A 23,266-nucleotide genomic window follows, 5' to 3' on the forward strand; every position below is an offset into this window, starting at 1 on the left:
GCATACAACCCGTGGGGTGTGAACCGGAATGGAAAAATTTAGCATTCATCTACATCGACAAACACACTTTCGGTGGGAAGAATGACGACGTCATTGACATCGATTCGGCATCCCATGACATCTACGAAGAAAACCTGCTTGTTGACCGCGATAATGCGCCACCACTTCAGTATCCATAATTGCTATATAAAAAAAGAACTTAATGTTTGTTTCAATCTAACAAATTCCCGCTGAACTTTTTTTTTCATTTCCATCCCCAACCTAATATATGTTTGTTTTGACAAAATTTTCAAACATATTCGTACAATTTGAGATATTTAGACGAATTTCAAATGACTTTTTAATAATATTTATAATATTAATATTATTATGTATTTAATGTTAAAAGTGAATTAAAAATAAATTTACTTACCGGATTTTGTTGATCTTGATCCATAGATTCATTGACAATATTTTTTTTCATTCCAATTTTTAAAGTTTAAGTTTCTGTTTTTATGATATTTTTAACAAGATTAGAATTAGTTATTCACATCTAAAAATAATTTATATTTTTATTAAATTTCCTAAAGTTATGTTCACCGCCGATTGAGATTATTGAACCATTTGCTTCTTCTTTTTTTCCTTTCTGTTTTTCCTATGTTTTTAAGTCTTGTTACAAATTTGGGACAGTAGGGCAAGACAGAACTTGAACCCTAGACTTTTGCTTTAATATATTTACTATATTCTAAATGACACCAACTTTTCGAATGAGGGTAAGCCTAACATTAAAGTAAAATTTGTTCTTTCGTTGTTGGAGTATGATAATATCTGGGTTTTTTTTTCTTTTTCGAATTGCACGATTTGAAAGAATTTCGCAAAGGGATACTGTGTTTCGACAATTTAATATGTTGTTCGAAATATGTTTGTTCTCACCCATTCAATATTTCGTATATAGGGTTTGAGTGTTTGTATTTTTTTGCCGTAATAAACGCATTACCATGCACTTTATAATTTTGCAAGTTATTCCAATAGTATGATCTTATTGGGTAATTGTAATGTGTGTTGATTACAAGGCTTTTTGCGTTATTTTCGCATTGTTGTTAACTAAAATCTTATATGAACGAAGACAACATCGTGTTTTATTTGTTGCTGCATAAATGGGTCCTAAAAAGGAAAATTCTAAAAAGGATACTCAATACTCGTCATATTACTTAACAAAAGCAATGCACCCTATTAAGCAGAAGATGGGGGCTCTGCAATTTAATGCCCTAAAGTCGGATTTGTTTGGACACTTCCTAAACATGCCTAAACTGGGTAATATATAGTTTTACCAATGTACAACATTTGTTAAAAAGATATATTCCAGAGTCAAACGAGTTAGTATTTGAGAAGAATAAAAACAGAGTAGTGGTTCCATTTTCATCGGAGAAGTTTTCGATAGTGTTGGGATTGCACCACGAGTGGCATTATGTTCATATAAATTTGATGAATGAATCTCAGTCCACTATTAGTTGTCTATGTAGTGGAGCAGTCTTAGGATCCGAACGTAACAAAATTGCTAAAAAATTGAAGGAATATGCAGGAGATAACAATCGTATTGATGACTTTTGTAGGTTATACATATTTTTATAGTCTTTTATTCCCAAATCCTAGCAAGATATGCCCGAAGTTTATATTGCAGTATTTGAATAATTTACAAAATCTGGCATTGTATGCATGGGGCATGGCTGCCCACAAGTGTATTCTGGAAGAAAGATAAGCGTACGTGAATGATGGGACATCGTATTTTAAAAGATGCAGCATTGGATTGATGGAATAGATGCATGAGATGATCCCTTCTTTACGAGCACATGAGAGTGTTGATATATTTTCTCGCCTTTTTCGATGGAGCGACACCATGATCCCCTGTGAAGAACATCAAGCTCAACTAGAATTTGATGAAATCCCAAAGATAAAAATGAAGAGATTAAATTCATTCCCCGGAGAGGAGAAACTAAAAGATACCATGAATATCTATACTTACTACCGTTCATAATCATTGTCGTGCAATCTAGAAATTGCAATGTTGAAAAAATAAATTGAGAACATGAGGAAAGTCCATCTGAACTTAAACTATTTTATCAGTTGAACATGACATATGTCGATCCCTTCTTCAGCACTATCCACCCGAAGAACACCTTTACGATCATGTAGCACAAGATGAGGGTGGGGCTAACAATATTGAACATGACCTATGTCTAGCCATAGTTCCGTACCATCCACATGTACAACTTTATTACCGAGAAAAAAAAATAAGATAGGGGAGAACGAAGGAGAAGAACAAAAATAAGGAAAGGATAACGAGAAAAAAAAAACGGAAGCAAAGCAGTTAGAGAACGAGAATAAGGATAACAATGAAGAAGAAAATGCAAAGAAAAACAAAGGAAATGAGGTAGATGATAACAATGTAGAGGATAACGACCACATAATGGATGTTATAAGATATACGAAAACATCAGTCAATGTCTGGTAGTGTTTTTATTTTGTTTTTATTAACAAAATTATATTTATTACACTTCTCAAAATAATTTTCTAAGAACAATCTCAAAAGTTTATCTGTCCTTCAGACATGATGTGACTGCTACGGTAAAATGATTTGACTGCGCAGTAAAAAATGTCTTCACTGAAAAAACAAATAAATATCACTTCATCTTTCAATTTTTTTTTCTTTCTAAAATACCTTTTTCTAACACTTTTAAACATGATGTGACTGCTACAATATATTTTGTCTTCTTCCAAAATATAAACAAACATTACTTTCATTCTCAAATTTTTACCTCAAAACAAATTTCCTCTAAATGAAATCAAAATAAGTTCCAAAACGCTTCCAAACATTGCTCTCTTATAAGCACAATACTGATTATATACTTTATTAATTATGTGTAGAAACTATCTCCCTATAGAATTTATACTATCGGTAACACCTATACATACGTTTCTACCGTTTGTTTACACGATTACAATGCATTAGTGGTACTATATACTGGAGTAACAATATGTATTAGAATAATATACGACTGGTGTAACAGGACAACGAAAAAGGACAATTTTGGAATTATAAAGTGTTATGAAGAATCATGAATTTATTTCGGAAAGTGAAAATATGAATGAAATTCTACATATTATTGTAATTTTAAGGGGAACTATATCTAAGAGCACCTAAATAAAAATGATTTCTTTACTATTGACATATTAATTAAACAATTTCTCTCTCTCTCTCTCTCTCTCTCTCTCTCCTCTCGTGGCAATGATTCTGCATCTCTTTCTTCCTCTCCCACTTCTCTATGTAATTTTCTTCTTTTAGAGCAATTACAAAAGCAAGCAATATTTTTCTAGCAAAAGAAAACCAAAAAAAAAAAAAAACATATTTTAAAATATTATATCTGAAATACATATTTTCTTTTAGATAAGTACATATTTGTTAAGTAGGTACAGAAAGTTTTGTGTCTCTCATCCCAATATAGGAGGGGGCCCCTCTCTCTCTTCCATCAATGTCTAGAAACTGCCTGTAAATATCTTTGGGTAAATTATGTCATCTCGGATGGGTAAAGTTAAATTACGACAAAAATTCATCATGTTTTGATAATTACACTCACCCTCTCAACTATTCATCTTTTTACACGTTCATCTTCAGGACTGTCAAATTCAACATAATTTTCTAGATTATGTGAAATATTCTCTAGTTTGTGCTCGTTTTGTACAATATGCAGTTTTTGATACACTACAATCTGATATTTATAAGCCACGAGTAGGGCTGAAAGTCGGAAGGATCGGATCGGAATTAGCCTTTTCGGAATATTTCCAAAAAATTTCGGAAGTACAAAATCAATTCCAATTCCAATTCCAAAATTTTCGGAATCTAAAAATTCATTCCAATTCCAAAAGGCCCGGAAATTTCGGAATTTCGGAAAATTTTCGGAAATGACATAAGTATTAAAATTTCGAAACTTCGCTGAAAATTTCATAATTTGCTAAAAATAAAAATTATGAGTTGTGAATTGTGATTTTTGACTTATGGCAGAAATTATGACTCTTTGACTTTGCACAAGAAATAATAAACGTAAAACTAGGGTTTAACATAAAATAAACTAGGGCTTTTTTAGGTGACATGGCCCATAAAGAATAAATACAACTAAATAATTTAAAATAAGTATAATATATATATATATATATATATATATATATATATATATATATATATATATATATATATATATATATATATATATATATATATATTACTCAAAGATGTATTTTTTGGAAAAAAATCGGATTTTTTCGGAAAAAAATCGGAATATTTTCGGAATTAATTTCGGAAATAATCGGATCGGAAATCGGAAATTCCAATTTTTTTTTATATAATTCCAATTCCAATCCAAAAAAATCGGAAAAAATCGGAAATCGGAATTTCGGAAATCGGAATGAAAAAAGTTGTTCCAAAATCGGAACTTTTCGGATCGGAATCGGCGGAAATCGGAATTTCCGTTCCAACTTGCACCCCTAGCCACGAGACACATCTTATGATCATCTTGTTTCCGTTGGGGTAATCTATGAAACCCCTAATGACATCTTTATAATTTTTAAAAATTATTATTATTATTATCATCTCATATTTTGCAGCAGTTATTTGACTTTCATAGCAAATCAAATTTACAAATCGGCTAGTAAAACTGAACTCTTTTTATTTTATTTTGACAATTTTTCGCAACTAATTATGTTAATATTATGTAATATATTTGTTAATACAATTTAATTATCACATATTTAAAATTTTCTTTAAAGAATTGCTAGTGTATAAATATGGAGTAATCACAAAAAGGCCCATGATAAGGGCAGTTAATTAAAAGAGGGACATCCAATTTTTTTGTCTTTCAAATAAATCCAGTTCATTCAAATTTATTTGCAAATAAGGAAAATCCTTTTATATATACCAAAATTACCATCAATTCATTGAAACTCAATTCAACTCCAATTTCATGATTTACACCTCAATTTAGCCACATTTCATCAATTAACCAATTTTAACCATAATTTCAATTTTGACCCCAATTTTGACCCGCCACCACCGGAGACCGCCGGTCTCCGGCGTTGACTTTTTTTTTTAATAATTTTGTTTTTTCTTAAAAAAAATATTTTAATTAATATTATTGTCTTGGCTGCTAAATTACTGTCTCCGGCAGTTATTTAACTGTCAGAGACAGTAATTTAACTGTTAATTGACTTTTTTTTTCTTCAAAAATATTTTAATTAATATTAATATCTTTGCTGCTAAATTACTGTCTCCTGCAGTTATTTAATTGTCGGAGACAGTAATTTAACTGTTAATTGATTTTTTTTTTTTAATTAATATTACTGTATTCGTTGCTAAATTACTGTCTCCAGCAGTTATTTAATTATCGGAGACAGTAATTTAACCGTTAATTGACTTTTTTATTCTTAAAAAAAATATTTTTAATTAATATTACTGTATTCGTTGCTAAATTACTGTCTCCAGTAGTTATTTAACTGTCGGAGATAGTAATTTAACTGTTAATTGATTTTTTTTTAAAAATATTTTTTTGTTAAAAAAATTATTTTCATTATTACTGTCTTGGCTGATAAATTATTGTCTCCAAGAGGAATTTAACTGTCTTAGACAATAATAATAATAATATTACTGTTTGGGAAAATAATATTCATAATATTATTGTCCCAAACAGTAATATTGCTGTCTGAGACACTAATTTAGTAGCTAAGACAGTAATATTAACTAAAATATTTTTTTCTAAGAAGAAAAAAATTCAAAAAAAAAAAAATCAATGCCGGAGACCGGCGGTCAACGGTGGTTGACTGGCTGAAAAAAAAATTCCAGGAAAAAAAAAAAGTTTTCAAAAAAAAAAAAAAAGTCAACGCCGGAATCTGTCCGGAAAAAAAATTCAGAAAAAAACTATTTTCTGAAAAAAAAAACTTTTTGGGGGTTAATGTGATATATTTGTTTATATCTGGGGTCAATGTGTAATATTAAGGAAGTTAGAGCATAATGGATGGAATTGATAAGAATTATATTATGGAGAGTATTTTAGACTAAAGAAATGGAGATGGGTTTAATTGAGAGACTATTTTTTTTTTAACTAAATACATTTAAGTCCCATGTGATCGGCTTTTTTGCCATTCGCTATATTATTGTCTTTCGTGTAAATATATATTTAGGAGAACATGAAATTATCATAATGTTAGTAATGATAGAAAAAGTATATACCTTAGCTTTATTTTGCATTGAGATAATTAGCCATTTAGGAGATTCCACATTGATTTAAGCCGGGAAATGTCATTAATTTTTATTTTAAAAGAATTTGATAATTAAAAAAAAAAAAAAAAAAAAAAAAGGTAAATGGCAAATATGCAAAAGTACTTAATTAAAAAGTGGACATCCAATTTTTTTTCTCATTCAAACTTATTTGCAAATAAGGAAAATTCTTTTATATATACTAAACTTACCCCCAACTCCTTGAAACCATAATTCAACTCCAATTTCATGATTTACACATCAATTTAGCTCAATTACACCAATTAACCAATTTTGTCCCCAATTTTAACCGCCACCACCGGAGACCGCTGGTCGGCTGTCGTTGACTTTTTGTTTTTCCATAAAAAAATATTTTCATTAATGTTACTCTCTTGACCTGCAATATTACTGTCTCGGAGACAGTAATTTTACTGTCTCAGACAGTAATTTAACTCTTTGAGACAATAATATTAGTGTATGAGATATTAGTTTTACTGTATTAATTAATTTATTTTCTTGGCCTGTAATTTTGTTGTCTTCGTCGTAATATTCCTGTCTCCGACTATAATATTATTGTCCTGACTTGCAATATTACTGTCTCAAACAGTTAAAGTACTATCTCATAAAGTAATATTACTGTCTCAAACAGTTAATTAAATTACTGCCTTACACAGTTAAATTATTATTTCCGACAACAATTTTGCTGTCTCCGACCGTAATATTACTGTCTCATGTAGTAATATTACTGTTTGCGACAGTTATATAAGTAATATTACTGTTTGGGAAGTTATATAAATAATATTACTGTTTGGGACAGTAATATTTAGTATATTACTGTTTTAAACGATAAATTAATTTAGAGCGAGAAATAAATTCAAAAAAAAAAAAGTCAAACGCTGAAATCTGGCCGGAAAAAGAAGTTCAGACTTTTTTTTCTTTCTAAAAACAAATATTTTTCAAAAATTATGAAAATAGAGGTTAATGTGATATATTTGTTTAAATCCGGGGTCAATGCGCAATATTGATAAAATTAGAGTATAATGGATGAAATTAATAAAAATTATATTATCAAAGTTACTTTAGACAAAAAAAAATGCAAATGAGTTTATTTGTAAAACTGTTTTTTGTCCAAACTTATGTGGTTTTGAGTCCCTTATCATCGACCTATTTGCCATTTAAAAAAAAAAAGTAAAAAAAAAAAATGCAGGTGAAAGTACAATAATTTGTGCAAAAACATCTGAAACAAAAGTGTGAAGAAGTGGTCAGTGAATATATATATCACATCAGCAAAAGGTTGCTTCTTTAAGCAAGAAACCCTTTTCTTTTGTATATATATATATATACAAGTGGTCCTCACCTCATCACTTCAAACCTCAACCTCATCTTTACTTTCTTCTCAATTTCAAGATAATTATTATTATTATTATTATTATATATACATATACATACATATATATGTATATATAGTTAGGCGCAACCGTACGTGTGGGTGAAGTATGCAAGAACAAGAAGGGATGATGAGCATGATGGTGGGTTGTGACGGCGGCGGAGGAATAAACAACGCGGATGTGGTTTCCGGCGAGGTAGCGAATCACCAGCTGAAGGCGGAGATCGCCGCACACCCGCTGTGCGAGCAGCTGGTGGCGGCGCACGTGGCGTGCCTTCGGGTGGCGACGCCTATCGATCAGCTGCCGCTTATCGACGCGCAGCTCACTCAGTCTCACCATATCTTGCGCTCTTATGCTCACAGCGCCACTCATCACCACCACTCTCTCTCTCCTCGTCAACGCCAAGACCTTGACAATTTCTTGGTATTTTTTTTTAAATATTTCTTCTTCAAAAAAACAAATCATTAATCCTTTTTTTGTTTTTTCAATAATGGGTTTCTTTCATTTTTCAATATCTTTTTTAAGGTAAATTACGAAAACCCTCTGAGCTTAGGTAAATAACGAAAAACATCCCCACATATTCGTAATTACCATAAACCCCCTGAGGTTTGTTTCCGTCTTACACCAGCCCTTAGCCCCTTACGGTGTGATTTTTCACGATTTTTTCTTTGGATTCAAGGGAATAGACTTTATTTTCTTTTATTTCTCACCTAATTAACAGAAGGTAATAGACTGTAATATTTTCTGTTAAAAAATTAGATCAACAATTAATCAAAGGGGGGACTTGGGGTATTATGGATATGTGGGGGTGTTTTTTGTTATTTAGTCTAAGTTTAGGGGTTTTCGTAATTTACCATTTTTATAGGGGGAGAAATTGAATTAAATTAATTAGAGTACGGTGTGTGTGTGTGTGTTTTGTACGCAGGCACAATACATGGTAGTTTTGTGTTCATTGAGAGAGCAATTACAGCAGCATGTCAGAATCCATGCTGTAGAAGCTGTTATGGCCTGCCGTGAAATTGAGCACAACTTCCTCTCTCTTACTGGTCTCTCTCTCTCTCTCTCTCTCTCTCTCTATATATATATATATATATATATATATATATATATATATATATATATATATATATATATATATATATATATATATATATATATATATATATATATATATATATATATATATATATATATGTGTGTATATCTTAAAATATATACATGTACATTCACTATATATATTTTAAAGATGTGGAATATAATTCATTATTCATCAAATTTGTATTTGTTTTCTAAATTGATTAAGTTGTATAACAAAATTGGTGAGTGATAGAGTTAAGCATGAGTAGATTGTTAGAAACTTACAAAAGAGATGTTATTTACTAATTATCATAATGATATTATTCAAAGAAGAAAGTTGTAAGAAACTAATGTTTGTGTTTAAGTAAAAGTAGAAGTAGAAGTTGGTGATTATGTCGGAAAATTGATTTTGAAAAGTTAAAAGTTGGTGGTGTTTATAAATGTCATAAAAATTGATTTTGTTAATCAGCAAATTAGTTTTAAAAATTGTAGTAGGTTATATTCCCATCTCATTTTATTCTTTTTTGAAAAAAAACCGTATTTGTTAAGCTTTTCAAAAAAAAAAAACATCTCAAATCAATTTCGAAAATTTATTTGTCTTCTCGACGTGATTTGAATTTGACTGCTACAGTAAAAAAAATTCACTAAAAAAAAACAACCATCATTATACTATTCAAATTCTTCTAAAATACTTTTTTTCCAAAAACTTAAAACATAATTTGCTGCTACACTGTAATTTGTCTCGTCTCAAAATATAAACAAACATTACTTTCATTCTCAAATTATTCCCTTTCTTCAAAAAAAAAATGAAAATTACTTCCAAAACGAATCCAAACATTATCGCAGTGTTTGCAAACAAAATTTCCACTAAGTATAAATTATACTTTTAAACTATATATAATAGATGCTTTTGAAACTATAACTCAAATGAGTTTATTTTAAGTGAAAATAAAGAAAGGTAATGTTTGGGGAAATTTGTAAGGTAGTGAGACGACCGTACAACAAGAGGTGGGTGGAGTGGGGTCCACTAGCTAGTGAGTAGTTTATATAGTTAGGAGAGTTTTAGTTGCGTTGGGTACTCAACCTGTTTATTTATTGAATTATTTAATTTCCTGCTGCTAATTCTATATATATATATATATATATATATATATATATATATATATATATATATATATATATATATATATATATATATACCAAGAAAAGCCTTTCTTTACTGTAAAGATATATGAACTCATTGTGCAGTTAGGGGTTAGAACCGAAACTAATCGGAAATTGTGGTTCGGTATTCGTTTTTTTTTTTTTTAATAAAAAATTTCTGTACGTTATTTGATCAGTGTATAGAAAGTTTTACTTTTACTTATGTTTTATGATTATTTTCAATCTGTTACGATATTTTCGAATGTATGTTCTTGTACGTAGTCATGATCACGAGTTCTGTTCTTTGACAAAATAGTGGAAGTGGATGAATCAACCAAAATCGTGAAAGTTTGTCGTCTGAATATAAGTTAAATGAGATGTTCGATTACCACACTTAAATAAATAAATAATTAAAAAATTATTTCGGTCTGCTATCTAGATCGTACGTAGGTGCCACCACTTCTTGAGCCTAAAGATAGATATCGATCGTGTGTGTGACTTAACTTCTCTAATTTTAATCAAGTGTATGATTTCGTTAAGCCACCATAACAAAATAAATAAAAAAGAAAAACAAATCTGCGTAAAAGTCGTTTATTACTATCAATTAAAGTTTCATTTTTTTTTTTTTTGGTACGTAACTCGTATAGGAGCAACATTGGGTGAAGGAAGTGGTGCAACAATGTCAGACGATGAAGAAGAGATCCAAATGGATTACTCGATGGATCAATCTTTAGCCGATGGGAATGACCTAATGGGATTCGGCCCTTTGCTTCCAACCGAATCCGAGAGGTCTTTAATGGACAGAGTTAGGCAAGAACTCAAAATCGAGCTCAAGCAGGTCCAATAATTTCTTTATTTTTTTATTTGTTTTTATATCCAAACATAAAGATAATTAAACAAAGAACATGTCGGTTGATATATATACGTAACTTCTGCTTTAAAAAATCAATGATTAATATTGTGAAATCTGTTGATTGCATGCATGTAGATTGTTCGTCTATCGATAAATAGTTTTCAGGCATGGTTTAAGGAATTTGCTGTTCGCAGGGGTTTAAATCGAGAATCGAGGATGTAAGAGAGGAGATATTACGAAAAAGAAGGGCCGGAAAATTACCAGGCGACACGACTACCGTGCTAAAAAATTGGTGGCAACAACATTCCAAGTGGCCTTATCCAACTGTAAGTCGAATTAAAGCATGAAAACCCAAAACATTTTATACCTATTATACCCCTATCGCTAAGCTAAAACAATGGATTTATTAAGGTTAAGTTACGTAAAATATGACCGATGTGATCGGTCACAATATAATTAATGCATTTAATACATTAAAATCTCCATCTTCATATCATGATGCATGTCGACTTTGAAGGTTCGATATAACTTGTTTTTTTTATCACTTTATAAATTATTTAATAATATGTAAAATTAATTCCGTATTTTTTTTTTCTTTTTTTCGTGTGTGTAGGAAGACGACAAGGCGAAGCTGGTAGAGCAGACAGGTTTGCAGCTGAAGCAAATTAACAATTGGTTCATAAACCAAAGGAAGCGAAATTGGCACAGCAATTCACAGTCGTCTACTTCTCTCAAGTCGAAGCGCAAGAGGTAGATATAATTTCGTTCGTGCTACCGATCGATCGATCAGTGTTTAGTTGACCAATATTGACCAACTGTGAAGCAAATTAATTAATGGGAACTAATGATGATTTAGTTTAATTTGAAGTGTTAGATGTATGTATACATATATATATATATATATATATATATATATATATATATATATATATATATATATATATATATATATATATATATGTTTTGTAGATTTTGTATCTTCAGACAAGAAAACTTTCTGATTACAGACTTCATCTTCTTGGAATATATATCAAGTAATATATGTACTTGTGTTGAAAAGATTAATTAATTATAAGAGAAAAGAAGCCACATGTTCTTGTAATAATTTGATAGAAGCTGAAAAGCAGTTCTAATGTCAATATAAATATATATATATATATATATATATATATATATATATATATATATATATATATATATATATATATATATATATATATATATATATATATATGTATATGCATCCCAATAGAAAAATTATTTCATTGTTAATATTATAATATTTTCCTTTATTTCATTTTCATTTACTATTTAATTTTTCGAATATAAGAAACATTTCTTTTATTCATGAGCTATTTGCACATACGCCCTGTGTAATCTGTAATGGTTAAAAAAGCCCTATGTTAAAAAAATTAGTAATTACCCCCTATGTTGCATTTTATTTGGTTCATTGCCCCCTAGCGGAAATAAACATGTTGACTTTAAGGAAATGACTATAATACTCGTTAAAATACAACATAAAATAAAATTAAAAAACAAAGCATCAATTAAAAAAACTGAAATGCTAATTGTAGCGGGACTTTTACTGAAATAGGCTTATTTGCAGCGGTACCTTTTCATTTCAACTTTTCCAACTTTTTGAAATTCTCAAAACGCTCTCAACTAGCAAAAGTCCCGAATTAAGATTTTCGTGTTTTTTTCATAAATCGACTGCCCGACGACAACATATAACAATATGGCCGATCCTGACGAGTTTTACGAGGTAAATCGAAGAAACTCCCGGATTTTTTTGGTTTTTCGTCGGGTCTAACGTGCTGTGTAGCACGGGAATCCCAAAAATTAGGGTTTCCCGTGCTGTACAGCACGGGAGCACTTAAAAAAAAAAAAAAAAAAAAAATTTAAAATACAGGTCCCGTCTTGTGGAGCACGGGAACATCGTGCTCCCGTCTTGTGGAGCACGGAAATATCGTGCTCCCGTCTTGTGAAGCACGGGAATATCGTGCTCCCGTGCCATAGAGGACGGGAATAGTAAACCTCCGTGCCTTCCGGCACGGGAACACCTAAATTTTTTTTTTTTTTTTTTTTTTTTTTAATATTGTTATTTATATACTAATTATTACTTGTTATATCTTAATAGGGTACTGAAGGTGATTTTGACGATGAGTTTACAACTGACCGTGACAAAGCGTACAACGAGTACGAGGATCCCAACATGTGTTTCGATGTTCCTCAAGACACACCAACAACTTCTGAGGATCAGAGTCAACATTTCAATGTAGGTGTTGAGTTTGAAACTGGGAAAGAATTAGTGGAATGGGCAAAAAAAATGGGTGCTACTCATGGTTATCGATTGATAGTAACTTCAAGCAAGAAAAACGTGTATGTAGTAATTAGATGTCATTTGTCTGGGGAGGGACGTGAAAAACGAACCGTAGGTGCGATACCACGGAATGTGGGAACAAAAAAATGTGGATGTCCTTTTCGTATATACTGTAGCAAAAGTTCAAACGATGGACTATGGCGAATGAATTTAAAAAGTGGCATTCACACTCACCCGATACTACCGTATCCTACCGGACAAGGACCGGATAGTCGTTTGACACCAGAAGAATACGAGGTAGTGAAGTTACTTAGAAGGAGTCACGTGAAGCCGGCATTAATTATGGATCGATTGAGAAAGGATAATCCACAGACATCAACGAGCGTGAAACATGTCTACAACCAACTTGAGAAGATGAAAAAAGAGAATATGGCGGGGAAGACTGTGATACAACACGTGATGTCGAACCTTCAAGATTCTGGATATGAATATTGGTATCGAAGTAATGAAGGTGATGATACACTTACTGATTTGATGTTCGCTGCTCCTATTTCGTTGAAACTTTTGCGGTTATTCTCTCACGTTATATTGATGGACTGCACTTACAAAACCAATAGGTATGTTGTTAATTAGTATTTATTATTGTGCTATTTTACATATGGTGATTGCATTTGATATTTATGTATTTACGTAGGTATGAGATGCCACTTTTGGAAATAATTGGAATCACTCCTGTTGGTAAGAATTTTACAATTGCTGTTGCTTTCATGTCACATGAAGATGCAAACACATACGAATGGGCTTTGCGTTGTTTGAAATGTGCTTTAGGGGGGCTGGTACCTAATGTGATATTGACGGATCGTGAATTGGGACTTATCAAAGCAATGCCTCTAATATTTCCAGATTCCGCTCATTTCTTGTGTTTGTTTCACATCAATAGAAACGTGGAAAAAAATGCATCGAGATTTATTGGTAGTACTAAACACGGGCTTATATTTCGGCGCATACAGTGGGCAAAATTAGTGGAATCAAAAACAGAAGAAGATTACAATGATAATTACGAGGATATGGTTAGACGCTATGGTTGTTATCCCAAATTGATATTATACCTTGACGATACTTGGCTAATTTACAAGCACAAATTCGTCAAAGCATGGACTAATAAGATTTTGCATTTTGGGAACACGTCGACATCTAGGTATGTTGGGTTTCATTATCGTCTTGTATTTTATATTATATTGTGGGCGTTTTTATTTATTAGTTGTTATTTTAATGGCTATTAACAGGGTGGAAAGTGCTCATAAATCGTCGAAGGGTTGGATTAATGCTTCTACCGGTGGTGTGAACACCATTCAATATCAGCTCGACTCCGGGGTTGAGTATCAACTAACCAAGATCAAGGGTGAGTTTTCAAAATGCAGTTTAATCCGATTGCACTCATCATCGTATCCGGTATTTCAGGGTTTGATATGCAAAGTCACACATAAAGCATTAAATTTGCTTGATGATGAGCTCAAAAAACCGGGGTTTGAAGACCCATCTCTTTGTGATCACGTTTTGTGGGATACCCATGCACTTCCTTGTGCATGCCGAATTGCGTTGAAAATCCAGCAACGTGATACATTTATATGTATGGATCTACATCCATTTTGGAGTACCATGCACGTTGAAGAACCAGAAATACCCGAAGCACAGATGGATCGTGAAACAAATATGAGAGACCGAATAATCAGACTAGCCACGGAAGTGTTAGAAAAAGATTATATGACTCAAAAGATGACTGCTGATTACATGAATAGCACTATTCATCCAGACACCACCCATTTGGCAGAGCCTGCATATGTTATACCGAAAGGAAGGCCAAAGGATAAACCGACGAAGAGAGATAAATCCGGTTGGGAGTTCCCACCATTCCAGCGGAAGCCGTCTACTGGTGAAGAAAAGGGTAAATCGTCTGCAGGTTCTAAGGGTCGAAAAAATACTTCTACCGGAACCCCACCATCGAATGTAACCGATCCCGGTTCTGGTCGTGGACGGGGGCGGGGTCGAGGGAGTGGTAGATCAAGTGATGAATCCACTGCCAATCAGAATCGTACGCCAATGCCTCGAAAGGAACCGGGCGATGAGCTCAATTTCAGATCTTACATCCCAGGTTTTGTGGCAGGATCTATTGTGTCGTATGTTAATGTTGTAGCAGATGGAAATTGTGGGTACAGATGTGTTGCAGAAGCAGTGTTCCGAGATCAGAACAGATGGAGTCGTGTAAGGAGAGATTTGATTGCCGATATGTACGAGCATTTTGGTACGTACGCATCGCAAAATGGTCAAGATGAAGTCATCCGATGGATAGAAAAATGCGATTGGCAAGAAGGACCGTGCAGTCGGGACAAATGGATGTCATTTCCGGATATGGGAATGTCGATAGCGACTAAATACAATGCGGCTCTGGTTTTATACGCCATTGGCGGAAATATAACCTACTTACCTCTAGTTGGTCCGGGTGAATTATCCCATATGATCCATATGGTGTTGTTAGGAGACCATTTTGTCCTTATCCAGTTACCGGTTAATTGTCCTCTACCACCTATCACTCCACAGTGGCGACATGTTAGAGCCGCAAATCTTGCCCACTTGTCGGAAATGTTCGAAGAACGCCTATACATGTGGCGTCGTTTATCTAGGTTGGGATAGGTCCTTGTATTATTTTATTTTAGTTGGTATGTATTTGGACCTTGTATTATTTTATTTTAGTTTGTATGTTTGGACCTTGTATTATTTTAGATGGAAATACCATAAATAAAATAGTCAAACAAAAATAACATAAATGTCAAACAAATACAAAACATAGCCAAATGTCAGAAAAAACAAATAAATGTCAAACAAATACAAAACATACCCAAATGTCAGAAAAAACAAATAAATGTCAAACAAAAGCCGTCTACTGTCTACCCCTAGACCTCCTCGAAGTGCCACTCGTCCCACCCGGTCGCCGACGCGGTGGTGGCATCTCCATAAAGTCGTCGTCGTCGGAATCTCCAGTGGGGGCTAAACCTAGAAAACGTGCATGTGGCTCCACACGAGGCTGTAACTGGACACGTAGATGCTGGGGTATCTCGTGCATGTGCGGATGGATGATACGCACAATGTCATAAAAGTCCGGCTGAATAGGAGGGGGGCGTACGACTGGCGCTGGTCGTTCTGGCGCTGGATCCCGGTTGATCACGTACTGATGAGTACGAGGAACGTACCACTCCATGTACCGAGTGGCAGTCTCAGACGGCGGCCAGGCTAATGTCCTACCGTCCATCGTAATCGAGCTGGTAGCCAGGTCCATCCACTCCTGCACTGGAGGATCATACCGTACCTGGTACGTCTGTCCTCCAAGCGGACCACGTAGGCACGGCTCTCTGGACTGGATGTAGCACTGCGGAACGGTCTGTCTGAAGCCAAACTGCCGAAGGACGCGATCCGGTAAATATGGCTCGACAATCTCCATAAACTGTATGCACCCATAATATAATGTACGCGGAACGCGTCTATGTACGTGCGGCCCGTAAGGCATCCAGTCAATCTGGAAAATTATATTAACGTAATAAAAATTACATTTACATAATAATTAATAATAAATAACTTCAACAATTAAAATACATACCTGATCGGCCTGCATATCATCAAGCATCCTTCGGACCGAGAGCAAGTCCGAAATACCCTTGCGTGGTTTCCATTTCAGGAAACGAGGCTGCATCTCCCTATAATCCGAATTAATAGGTGCTCGGAAAGGGCGAAAGTACTCGTAAATCCAGCACTACAAATAAACGAGACTATATTAGATTAATATTATCTTAAATCACAATATATTATATTACATTAATACTACCTACGTTATACTAATTATAATAATATATTATATTAAAATTTAACTTAAATACCTGGAGCAGTAACGTGCAACCCGCTAACCCCTTCACGTGGGCCCTACTAGCCAAGCCCAACTGTCGGTATAAATGAGCCAAGACAGCTGCACCCCAAGCATACTCGCCGACGTGCTCGAGATCGGAAGAATATCTCATCCACGTTGGCTTGAACCTGTCTACACTCCGGTCGGGGAACAAAGCCATACCGATCAAAAACGTCAAATATCCTACAACCTTCTGCCGACAAGTTCGGGACCGACTACGCACACGCTCCACAAACTCCGACCATTTTATCCCACTATTACCGAGCTTGGCATGCGCCTCGACCATGTCCAAATCAAGAACCTCAGCTAGCAACAACTCACTCATAGGCCTCTCCTCAACAGAATCACCGTGCACCGCTAAACCGTCAACACGCAACCCCAAAATCAAATGGACATCATGTAGGGTGATCGTCATCTCACCCCAAGGCATGTGGAAACTGTTCGTTTCCGGCTGCCACCTCTCTATAAATGCCCCCATGAGTCCCTTGTCTACATTTTTAATGTAGAAGTACTCGAGTGAGTCTAGGCCAGATGCCTCCAGTAGCTCTAACTCATCCTGCCCGTAAGGAGCCATGAGTTGCTTCAACTCATGTTTCCTAAAAGCATTAAGCGCAGTAATCCTTGACTCACATCGCCCCACGCTGCGCTCCTGTAGAATTTCTAATTTAATCAGACAAAATATATTAAAATAAATATATTTAAAATATATAAAAATAAATATATTTAAACTTACATGTCCTGCCCAAATGTAGTAGGCAATATGACTCTTAAAACTAGGAATCATCCTCCAATCAGTCGGTCCTCCTGGAGCCGGACCATGTAACTCAAGTGGGCCACTGAAAGTGTCAAACTCGTACCGAGACTTCCGTGCGCGCGCGGCCGGGACGGGAACATCATCATAATCGCTCTCAACATGGTCATGCTCCTCCTCGTGTCCCTCGTAGGGGATACCAGAATCTGCCCCTACAGATCGAATGCTACCCGCCATAGATCTAGAACTCTGATCTATGTGGGGAATCTCGTCCACGACCGGTAAACCAGTGTCGCGCTCCATAACTCTCCTACGACGATGAGATGCAGTCATACGAATGCGTTCCGCTTCCGCCTCGGCTTCAGTCGCGCCTTGCCCGCCATACCGAAATTTAATCTTCGGAATTTTATCCGAACTCGAAGAAGAACCCATAAGCCCTTTCCCCTTGTCCTGACGTGCCATCTGTAAAAGATTAAAAAACAAATTAAATAAAATAATTAAAAAATAAAAAAAAAATAAAAAAAAAAATAGTTTGAATTTCCCGTTCTGCAGAACACGGGAACTTGAAGAATTTTCAAGTTCCCGTGTTCTGCAGAACGGGAAACTCAAACAATTTCAATCGCCCGTTCTCCAGAACACGGGAAACACAAAAATAAATTTTTTTTTTTTCGAAAAATTTAAATTTCAAAAATAATTTGGAACTCCCGTTTTGTGGAGAACGGCCACTTGAAGCACCCGTTTTCTGGAGCACGGAGAACTCAAGAACGTTGAATTTCCCGTGCTCTGCAGAACGGAGACCTCAAGATTTCTTGAAATCTCCGTTCTGCAGAGCACGGGAACTTCAACGTTCTTGAGTTCTCCGTGCTGCAGAAAACGGGTGCTTCAATTTTTTTTATTTTTTTTTCCGAAATTTGCTAGATCTATTCTTAAACACGTGTTTTTACCTAAATTGGAATTGAAACTAATTAAAAGTAGTAGGAAATCGAAAACTTACCGGAATCGAGCCTCGTTTGTACGGTTTGAATGTCGAAAAAAATTTACGAAATTCAAATTTCTAGAGAGTGTTTGGGAGTAGGAGAGAGAATTTGCAAGTTGGAAAAATTAAAATGAAAAAGCTACCGCTGCAAATAAGCCAATTTCAGTAAAAGTACCGCTGCAAATAGTAACACCCTTAAAAAAAAGGTTCATCTTCCACGTGCCCCCTTCCCACCACACCAAAAAAATTGTAATAAAAAAAAGTTGTCATCTACAACCCAACACGATTCTTCCCCGTCCATCTCCAACACGATTCTTCCCCGTCCATCTACGGCCTCTCACCCATCACATCACTGTTCCCATTGCGTCAGCTCCTATTAAATATGACGCGCGCGCCTCCCAAGCCACATCAAATCGCGCGCGCGCTTTTCATACCACATTAATTCGCGCGCGCCAACCCTTCTCTATTCACTTAATTGCGTGCAACTTGCACTGCACACCACCAAATCGCCTGCCGATTTCACCTTACTTCATCAAATCGCGCGAGAATTTCAACACGCTCCACCAAATCGCATGCCGATTTCACCTCGCTTCACCAAATCGCGCGAGAATTTCAACGCGCTCTACCAAATCGTGGGCGCTTTCCAAATAAAAAATATTATTTCTCCACGCCACACCAACGATTAACGAAACACTACAACACCGATCTACTCTCGACACGATCCGGTACCCTTTTCGACTTGGCTCCCACATCGACTCGAGAGTGGGGGGCTTGCAGGACAACTCCCACGAGGAGCAAACTTGCTCGGTCCTACAAACTAGTAGCGAGATAACTCCCACGAGGAGACCACTCGCTCCGTACTACGAACCCGCAAGACAACTCCCACGAGGAGGCAATTCGCTCGGTACTACCAACCCGCAGCGAGACAACTCCCACGAGGAGACAACTCGCTCGTACTACCAACCCGCAGCGAGACAACTCCCACGAGGAGACAACTCGTTCGGTACTACCAACCCGCAGCGAGATAACTCCCACGAGGAGCCAAATCGCTCGGCACTACGAACCCGTTGCAAGGCAACTCCCACGAGAAGCCACCTCACTCGGTAATAAGACTCGATGCGAGACAACTCCAACAAGGAGACAAATCGCTCAGAGCGACCTGAATCCGCATGCTCCCCAGTCGCGCGTCCAATGATTCTACAACTTCGCTGCGAGACAATTTACATGAGGAGACAACTCGCCCGAAATTCACTGTAAAATTGCAAGCTCAATTTAGCACGATTACAACCCTATAAACACTTAGAGAGATTATGGGAATCTATATAGCCTGGCCAGCTTGATTACTCAAAATTTATCTACTTGTTTTCGATGGGTCATTCATTAAAACGTGGCCACGGTCCAAACATACTTACGACCCACGAGGTCTAACAAGGGGCACGATCCCCATAAAAAATTCTTGAGAGCCTGATCCCCTCCTCAAGTACATCACGCACAAGGCTACATGCAAACACATACAAGCAACGTGTCAAAACATTGACAATGTCGATAAATAACAACTCCCATGAGGAATACTAGCTCCGTACTACTACATTATCGCGAGACAACTCCCACGAGAAGATAATTTGATCCGAGCTACCACATCGTCGCGGGACAAAACCGACGACTCAAGTAACTTACATCGCGACAACTTGGTCGCGCTACGCACCAACGCGCCTGCACGCCCCTCCGACACACGCTCCAACGCGTTTTCGCACACCATCAGGCCATACGCCAACAAGCGAATACTATAATTTTTACTCTCGACACGATATGTCATCCATTTCAACATGAACCCCACATCGACTCGAGAGTGGGGGGCTTAATGATATGCCTAATTGGGCCAACCCAATGGGCTTACAATTTATTTACCTACGGGGCCACGAGCCCAATATTGAAGACCACTATCCCCGATGCCCAATCACCTTCAAATAAGGTTTGGGCCCAACAATCTCATCTAAGCTATAAATAAAGGTTTGAACTCATTCCTCAAGGTACGTCCTATTAACTGAGCAATACTACAACATGTATTTTCTGGGCCATTATTATTATCCGCACGTCTGGCTTGAGCGTCGGAGGGGTTTCCGCCGGATCAACCCCCGGCTTAGTTCACGTGTTCTATGATCGCAGGTATCTCAAGGTCATCAAGCTCGTGAGCTAGTGATCCACTCTGCTCTTCCAGTTCATCATACTTCAAATCTCTAAGGTGATCTATCTCTAGCATCATCAGCTATAACTGTGGACTACTATTGAGAGACGCCAGAGAAGAAGTCAAAAGAATGTAAAACATAGTTTTTTCCGTGGATTTTTTTTTCTCTGAAAAGCTCTGTTTCAACTGTTTTTTTCTGAAATTTTTCGATGAGTGCAGATATTTTCTTGGATTTTCACGGATTGTTGATGGGTTTTGCAGAAGAATAATGAGCTTGAATCTTAGATATTTCCACTGTTTTTTGTTTTTTGTTTTTTGTTTTTTCTTGATCTAGATCAGAAGAGAGTTAAGGCTCAAATTTGGGTTTTTATTTTTTTGGTAAGAACTTGGTGCACCGAAATTTAGAGAGAAGAATGAGTTTAAATGTGCTCTGCAATCCAATAATTTGAATCCTCTTTATCCGACGCCGGAGTTTTGCCTTTCGTAGTGGAGGAGCCGCGATCGAAGCCGAAGGGCCGCCTGAGTTTTGCCTTTCCTCTTTATTCGGCCTTGTGCCTGAAAATGATTTTTTTTTTCTTTTTTATCGTTGCGTATTGTCGATATATTGAGCTTCTTCGTATCGGTATTTGTGGTCTACAGGAGAAGATCGGTGCTCGCTCTGCAACAAAGTGCCGTACATGTTAGTCCATCGAGTTACAGAAAGGGAAAACAGGCTTGGGGCGGGGCAACCTTTTGCGGGAGTGAAGCAAGAGGCGCTCGACAATGTCGTGGTTGTGGTACTTGTGGAGTTGAAACTGAAGCTTGAGTTGAAGCTTCAACTTCATTCCTTTGGTTTCCTTGCTCAACACTCATACTAGCACCCTTGCTCCCTTCTTGAACCTGTGAAAACTTCCATGTGTGTTCATTTTCACTAAAGTTCAGATCAATATTCAGCATATTCAAAAACCACATCCAACTCTCCTTTGTCTCACTCTCAACTATTGCATATGCAATTGGATAGATGTTATTGTTTGGATCTAATCCAACTGCACTAAGCAACTGACCCCCATGATTATCCTTTAACCAACATCCATCTACCCCAACCACTGGCCTGCAGCCATTCCTAAACCCAATTTTACATGCATTAAAACACATATAAAATCTTTTAAACCTGTTTTCATCATTCAACTGCATTCTCACATTAGAGCCAGGGTTACTCCTATCTAACTCTTGACAATATTACCCTTATTTTGCTAAATTGTTCCTCTAAAGTCCCATGAATCAGTTTCAGAGCCTTTTGCTTTGCCCTATAGGCCTGTGATCTAGATACATTGGCCTTTAAGGTGGTACATACTTCATTTATAAATTCACTTCTGCCCAATTTTGGATTTTCTTTCATTTTTTTCACAAAAGTCTTCCCAATCCAGCCTGATTTAATGCTTGTGTTGTTATAATTCCAAGAGCATTTGTTATGATTTGGATTATAGCTCTTAATTTGCCAAGCACCATCCCCCTGCATTTTTCCCACATAGCAGAACCACTCACATCCATCTTTTTTACAAATTGCCCTCAACCTAATCTTGTCAACCTTCTGAAATTTTATCATCATACCTCTCCTAAAGCAATGACTCTCAATGGCAAGCTTAGCCTCACCCCTGCTACTGAAAATTAATCCTAGTTTAAGTTCTGGATTCTTTTTTTCAGTCCTAGGATTGAACTTAGGTCACTCCAACACTTTCTTCATCACTACCACCGCTGACAAGGTCATCATCACTAGCAACAAGATTTTCCTCCCCTTCTTCATTATATAGCTTATCAAACATCCCACCACTTATGAATTCACTACCCTCATCTATCTTACCCTTGCCCTTGTCTGAACCACCAAACTCAGCTTCAGGATCAACATAAGCTTCAAATAGCTTATCATCATCCTCCATATCAGACTCATAAAAAATGTCATCATCTTCACTGTCATCACCCTCATCACTTAACTCTACCCCAGTTTCATCTTTCCCAATTTCATCGTTTATGACAGATTCAGTACCCCCTCTGAGTTATTAACCTTTTCAATGAACATCTTAACTTCAAAGTTTGAAGGAATACAGTCAGCTATGCTAAGAACATCAACATCAGTTTCAATTGGCCTAAAACAATTCTCATGTTTTAGCCAAAATTTGAAACTTCCCTTCTCAGTGTACCCTAAAGCATTTGCAAAATCCCACATATCTAATATACCAAATTGGTCAATATCCAAAAAATCAAAGCATTCTACTTGCCCTCTTATATATGTTCTAGTTGGTTCATGCCTCATAATTCCACCATAAAAAAATTTTATGCTAAAACATGTAGGTTCACC

The 23,266-nt window shown here is 35.8% G+C and overlaps 2 protein-coding genes across 2 annotated transcripts; both read left to right on the forward strand.

The window, feature by feature from the left end:
• The first annotated feature begins 7,757 nt into the window (after positions 1–7,757).
• Positions 7,758–11,611, forward strand: LOC105958587 (homeobox protein knotted-1-like 7). Its single transcript, XM_012982587.2, has 5 exons — positions 7,758–8,094; positions 8,597–8,717; positions 10,539–10,729; positions 10,939–11,070; positions 11,358–11,611. Exons 1-5 carry the CDS (start codon positions 7,780–7,782, stop codon positions 11,496–11,498), a joined length of 900 nt encoding a protein of 299 aa, XP_012838041.2. The 5' UTR covers positions 7,758–7,779; the 3' UTR covers positions 11,499–11,611.
• Positions 11,612–12,479: 868 nt separating this feature from the next.
• Positions 12,480–15,779, forward strand: LOC105951546 (uncharacterized). Its single transcript, XM_088818027.1, has 5 exons — positions 12,480–12,506; positions 12,882–13,123; positions 13,241–13,681; positions 13,759–14,262; positions 14,351–15,779. Exons 1-5 carry the CDS (start codon positions 12,480–12,482, stop codon positions 15,753–15,755), a joined length of 2,619 nt encoding a protein of 872 aa, XP_088674153.1. The 3' UTR covers positions 15,756–15,779.
• Positions 15,780–23,266: the final 7,487 nt, after the last annotated feature.

Source organism: Erythranthe guttata, chromosome 5, assembly GCF_056151865.1.
Source record: "Erythranthe guttata isolate IM_541 chromosome 5, IM_541, whole genome shotgun sequence".
In the NCBI taxonomy this organism is placed as follows: domain Eukaryota; kingdom Viridiplantae; phylum Streptophyta; class Magnoliopsida; order Lamiales; family Phrymaceae; genus Erythranthe; species Erythranthe guttata.

Coding starts and splice junctions, on each gene's coding strand:
- LOC105951546 (XM_088818027.1), top strand. CDS start 12,480: ATGGCCGATCCTGACGAGTTTTACGAG. Junction 13,124..13,240: donor ACTTCAAGCAAGAAAAACGT/GTATGTAGTAAT, acceptor TATATACTGTAG/CAAAAGTTCAAACGATGGAC. Junction 14,263..14,350: donor GGGAACACGTCGACATCTAG/GTATGTTGGGTT, acceptor GGCTATTAACAG/GGTGGAAAGTGCTCATAAAT.
- LOC105958587 (XM_012982587.2), top strand. CDS start 7,780: ATGCAAGAACAAGAAGGGATGATGAGCATGATGGTGGGTTGTGACGGC. Junction 8,718..10,538: donor CAACTTCCTCTCTCTTACTG/GTCTCTCTCTCT, acceptor TAACTCGTATAG/GAGCAACATTGGGTGAAGGA. Junction 11,071..11,357: donor CCAAGTGGCCTTATCCAACT/GTAAGTCGAATT, acceptor TCGTGTGTGTAG/GAAGACGACAAGGCGAAGCT.